The 6,049-nt window shown below is 46.0% G+C and overlaps 1 protein-coding gene across 1 annotated transcript; it reads right to left on the bottom strand.

Annotated features, from left to right (window-relative positions):
* Positions 1-900: 900 nt before the first annotated feature.
* Positions 901-5,573, bottom strand: zfp36l1a (zinc finger protein 36, C3H type-like 1a). The gene is made up of 2 exons (XM_062470390.1): positions 5,379-5,573; positions 901-4,067 (listed from the first exon to the last, which is right to left on the bottom strand). The coding sequence occupies exons 1-2, from the start codon at positions 5,430-5,432 to the stop codon at positions 2,994-2,996; spliced, it is 1,128 nt and encodes a 375-aa protein (XP_062326374.1). The 5' UTR covers positions 5,433-5,573; the 3' UTR covers positions 901-2,993.
* Positions 5,574-6,049: the final 476 nt, after the last annotated feature.

The following is a 6,049-nucleotide window of genomic DNA, read 5'->3' as shown; positions in this document are numbered from 1 at the left end:
GCTCCCAGTACTACTACTCCTACTGATACTGCTCCCAGTACTACTACTTCTGATACTGCTCGAAGTACTACTCGTACTGATACTGCCCCCAGTACTCCTCCTACTGATACTGCTCCCAGTACTACTACTTCTGATACTGCTCGAAGTACTACTCATACTGATACTGCCCCCAGTACTACTCCTACTGATACTGCCCCCAGTACTACAACTATTACTGATACTGCTCCCAGTACATCTACTATTACTGATACTGCTCCCAGTACTACTACTACTGATACTGCTCCTAGTACTACTACTACTGATACTGCCCCAGTACTACTCCTACTGATACTGCCCCCAGTACTACAACTATTACTGATACTGCTCCCAGTACTACTACTTCTGATACTGCTCCCAGTACTACTGCTCCTACTGACACTGCTCCCAGTACTACTAATATTACTGATACTGCTCCCAGTACTACTACTCCTACTGATACTGCTCCCAGTACTACTAATATTACTGATACTGCTCCCAGTACTACTACTCCTACTGATACTGCTCCCAGTACTCCTACTCCTACTGATACTGCTCCCAGTACTACTACTACTGGTACTGCTCCCAGAACTAATACTACTGATACTGCTCCCAGTACTACTATTACTGATACTGCCCCCAGTGCTACTACTATGACTGATAATGCTCCCAGTACTACTACTACTCCTACTGATACTGCTCCTCTTGTTGCTACCAAAACTGCTACTACTACTCCTCCACATATTCTTCCACAAGCAGCATTAGATAAATCATTTTGTCATTTGTCTTTTCTTGCAGTGGTTTGTGGCAAAGAGAATGCATAGATATACATAACTTTCTTACACAGACTAGCAGACAGTTGAATAAACAACACTGTAAGACCCATTTAAAGTTTTCAAAAATACAGGGTTTATTGGTCTTAACTGCAATCAACATTACAAAACAGAAATCAGTTTTTATATAAATTCACATAAACAAGTCTGTAGTGAAAAACCATGGCTGGAAAAATACATTCAACAGTTTACTTTCTTCGTGTCAATTCTGTTTGCCTCTTACCAAACATTGAGGAAACATGAAACAAGAGACTTTAAAAAATAATTTGTTTCCCTCCACTTTGAAATATCAGAGAGTCCTTAACCACCTGGAATGTATTTAGCAAAGACACTTTTGAAGGCACGGTTACAGGGGACATACCAGTGCATTTAACATCCCATCAAAACACTGAATTATTTCCTCAATCCATTTGGTCACAGCTAATGTCAGGGGGATGGCCAATGGGATTAGACCCTTGATCTGGCCACCAGTGTCATAACGTCCTTTATGCAACATGGATTTGTAAAGTCATGTTGTTTTCCCTCTTTCTAGGATTCAATATCCGAGAGACATAGGGTCTTTCTGGTAACAGATTAGAACTTGCCAGATCAGGTTAGCCTAACTTCCAGCGTTGTAATACAAATTGTAATAACAGTAAAGTACTGTTTTCGTCAAGAGTATCTTGGGAGGACTAAGAAATGGAGAGTTCTGGAATGGAAAGGAGCCAGATAGAATGTTGCTGGAATTGCAGTCCAATAACAGGGAGCAGAGAATCAAAACATTCTACAATAAATAATCAAAAACGCAAAACATATTTTTATGCACTTTTTTTTCTTTAAATTAAGTTTCATTTTGACAAAGTGTAGTTGCAAACGTCATCGTAGTACAATATATTAAACTGTGAAAAAAGGAAACTGACAAAACGTCTTCACAATCTTTAGATTCATATGGAAGATCATAATTTAACATAAAAGAAAATATATTCTATCGTTTCATGATTCAGATAAATACAAAACAAAATTAACAAAAAGAAGCATATGATCACCAATAAATATGTTTATAAGTTAAATAAGCAGTGACAAGCGAAACCTTCCGTTGTGAAAGTTTTTCCAAACAATAATAATAACAACATTAATAAAAAATTATAACCCAAAGAAAAAGGAAAAAAGATGTAAATAGTACTGAATGCTCCTCAAAGCATGTTCTAAAGAAGCAACAGTAAAGTAAGATAGCTTGGAGATCTGATCTCATGTTGCAGGATTTCCTACTGCATCATGGGAATGCTGGAATTCCCCACTGGATAGGCATGATGAAGATGGAGTTGAGAGGAGGGGGGGGGGGGGACAAAAAGGAAAGAGAGAGAGTGTGAGTGTGTGTCTTGGAGGTTTAATAACCAGTTAGACATCAAGACTTCCTTCCCAAAACAGCCAGTGACCAGGAGGAAGATCCCGAGGGAAGCTAACCAACATCCAGTTAATGTCCTTCCTGAAGACTCTCAGTCCACTATTACATAAGACAGGGTTCTAGAAAGAACCGTGACAGACGCTACGAGAAAGAACAAGCACTAACAGTAGTCCGTTCACCCTAGCACATGCACAAACCGCCCAGGCACTTTTCCTTTTTTTTCTTCTTTTTTCTTTTTTCCATTCTTGTAAAAAGGGCCATGGTTGATATACAGCTACCTTAGCGCCTTCCAGCTAGCGCACAGGAAGTGGTAATGTCAAGGTTGGTGGGGCCGGGGGTGTGGTTTTTAGTGCAACGCACTCCCCATACCATGAGCCACTTGCACTGCTACACATTCAAAAAACAAAAGAAACAAAACGGCAAGTGGCACCTGGCATAAGTCACAGATCTTTTTTTTTTTTTCCAGACACATTTTTTTTGTTTTGTTTCCCCACAGTTCAATTTCCGCTCACTTTTGAGTGTGTATTTTTTTATTTATTTTTTTTGGCACTGAGACACGTGAGAGGTTCCTGTGTGAGAGCGGCGAGGAGGATGAACAGGGATGAACCGCGCTGTGTTTGAAAAAAGTTCCCTTAATTCAACGTTACCCTCTCTGCCTGGGCACTAACAAGGCCAAGAAAGGGGGGGGGAGGACAGGTGCGAGGGTGGTGGTGGTGTGGGGGCATAGTCCTCTTTCTGCCGTAGGTTCAAACAGGCGCAATTCAGTCATCAGAGATGGACAGGCGGCTGAATATGGGGAGGCGTCTGGTGGTGTCCAGGCTGGGCGACTCGGAGCCACTCAAACTGCCCCCGGAGCTGCTCTGGTAGCCCTCCAGGTCGGACAGAGAGTCCGGGGGGCTGGAAGGACCCTCATACGGCTGGGGGGACATGGACCTGGAGAAGTAGGGGGTGTTGGACGGGGAGTGGGGCGCGGGGGTGCCAGGCTCCGTTCCCATGGTGTTCCCCTCTCCACCTCCCCCCAGGCTGGCTCCGAACAGGTAGGTGAAGGGGTTGCTGCTGGGCCACTCCAGCAACTCGTCGTGGGGGAACATGGGCGGCGGGGTGACGGAGGTGGGGCTGTCCCTCGCGCCCCCGGAGCTGGGGAAGCCGGCGAAACTGTAGCTGTGCTGCAGGCGGGGCCGCTCCAGCCGGTTGGAGGAGGAGAGCGGGGACGACGGGGGCGGGGGCCCTCGGCGCTCCTCGGCGTTGTGGATGAAGTGGCAGCGGGGGCCGTAGGGGCAGAAGCCGATGGTGTGGAAGGTGCGGCAGAGCTCCGTCTTGTACTTGGGGTGGCGGCTCAGGCTGCGCAGCTCGTGGATGCCGTGGGCAAACTGGCACTTGTCTCCGTACTTGCAGGCGCCATTCTCCTCAAAGGGCCGGCACAGCTCCGTCTTGTAGCGGCTGGAGTTCACCTGGCTCCCCCCCCCACCGGTGGGGCTGGCCGGCCCGCCCAGGCACCGGCTCAGGAGGCGCTCGCCCGTCTCCGAGAAGGACCGGTCCCTCATGCGATTCTCCTTGTTGCCGCCACCGCCGGTTCCGCCCAGGCCCTGGGTTCCGAACAAGGATGGGTCACTATGCAGGCTGTTCAGGAACTGGTTTTGGTTGAACTTGGAGCTGGGCAGCGTGACGGAGTGGCGCCGCTGGTAGACCCCGCCCACAGAGGGAGTCCCCACCGCCTTCCTGTCCAGCAGGGCTCCGGTGGAGTGGGGCATGGGCACGCCAGCATTGCACGGGACAGACAACGGGTGGTGGGGGGTGCCCAGGATGTTGTTGTTGTAGTTTAGCATTTTGTTGTTCTGCAAAACAAAAACACAAACAAAACCATTAGGCTACATTCTGCATAGCTCCCCGTTTGGATGGAACTCCGAGATCAGCCTTGTTGTCATCGAGCGGGGGGTGGGTTCTTGGATGGACGGCCAATCATGTTGGGGTTTTTTTTTTTTTAAACGTGAGCGGATACGGGCCTATAGAGCAGCAGCTGGGCTGGCAGGCTGCCCTGCTGAGGAATGTGTGGCTTGCTCAGTAAGAAGCGGCCCAGGAGCGCGTGAGAGGGCACCGAGGCTGGTGCTGCTTACAAAGAAGCTGCATCTCTTTGGAACATAATGAAAGCGTGTCAAGATAGCCTCGGGTGCTGCAGACTACAGGAAACGCTTCACTTTTAATTACAAAGATATTCCTTCACGTGTTTTTAGACTGAGGACTGACAAAAAGAATACCCTACTCCCAAGGTAACATACAGACTAGCCATTAAGACGGATCCCTGTAAATAAAAGCTCAGTACTTATTGGTCATTTACACCTTGGAGGCATTTGGCAAAAAAACTGATATTCGTTTAAGTGTCAAATGAAATCTGAGGAACGAACAGGCATTGGTTTACATTTCTACACAGGAAACGCATAAATCTTTAAAAAGACAGGCTAGTGTGAACAACCCACTATGAAATGGAGGGAAAAGGCAGGATCAGGAATTCTAGTTAATCTAAATCATACAAGACCAAGAAATCTGACCCGTCACCAGAGCATGAATCCAAGTTTACACTTCTGATAGGCTACTGAGCCAAACACAGGTCTACAAATCTACAAGCTTAAGACCTCATTGTTGCCTTATCAAGCAGGCAGAAATGAAAGAAATTGTGAAATGGGAGTGACTAGTAAATAGTAGGTTATACAAGTCTGTGTGAATCAGTATGACTTGAATTCTTACATAGTGGACTACTTATTAAACACAGTAAAGATATTTTCCCAATTAAACTTGACAAATCCCCCCGTCAACAGACTGAATAGAATACAGTTCAATATGTATGGGCGCACGCAACGCAGGGCCTGAGCACATAGCCATGCACTCTAACACCATGCAACTCGATATCAGAGATATTCACCATGGCCAGATAAATAAATTCTAGGAGTTGCTACTTTCTGCTTTTATATTCAACCAAGTTACGTTTAGCAATGTGTATTGGGTAGCCTACTACCCGCTCGCATCACTAAGTATTTCGATGTAAAAAGCCACTGAACGCCTTCAAATTCCTGCACTGCTGTTGCTATAGCTACGGTGCTATTTTAGTTTAAGAAAACCTAAAACTACAAGCAATGTCAAAAGTTCTGTACCTTGTTCATGACTTCGTTGAAGTCGAAGAAAGGCGACGCCACCGCTGTGGTCATCTTGGCTCCGTAGAAAATAAAATCAAAAGTTGGAGCTAAAGCGTACTTTCTGGATCGAAGTTACTGTTTTGTGAGATCTGATTTGTATACTTGTATCCCTTCAGAACACCCCCTCTGCCCTCCACAGCCTCGTGCATTTCCTTTATAATCCCGAGCAGGAGGAGCTAGCTGGGCACTGGGCGTTCCTTGCACATAACTTTTTCACCCTCGCAAAACTTGCCCTGGTCGCCACTTGCTTGCTTGATAGAGTTAAAGTTAGAAGGTTGGGCGCTCTGTTATGTGGAGTGTGTGATAGCCGTTCTCATAAAACACAACTTTTTCGAAATATTTTTGTGCGAACTTGAAAGAGCGCACGCGGAGACGCGCTTCAAGCCTCTTGTGCAGTTACACCTTTATGGGAATTCGTCCAAAAAGTTTAAATCGATTATTAAAGTTGAGTTGTGTTAGTACTCGGATACTCGGAGTCGTTTTAGTCAATGTTTTGTGTAGTTAACTTTTCTTAGCAGCACTGTGTGTTCTGGTATGTTCATTGCTTTGAGGCTGTCCTTCCGCAGGGCTCTTTCATTGATCACTAACCCTGTAATTAATTTACCTTTAATTGTCGGACTTAAACGTCA

Source organism: Osmerus eperlanus, chromosome 9 (assembly GCF_963692335.1).
Source record: "Osmerus eperlanus chromosome 9, fOsmEpe2.1, whole genome shotgun sequence".
NCBI lineage: Eukaryota > Metazoa > Chordata > Actinopteri > Osmeriformes > Osmeridae > Osmerus > Osmerus eperlanus.
This window is presented reverse-complemented; position numbering and strand designations above follow the sequence as displayed.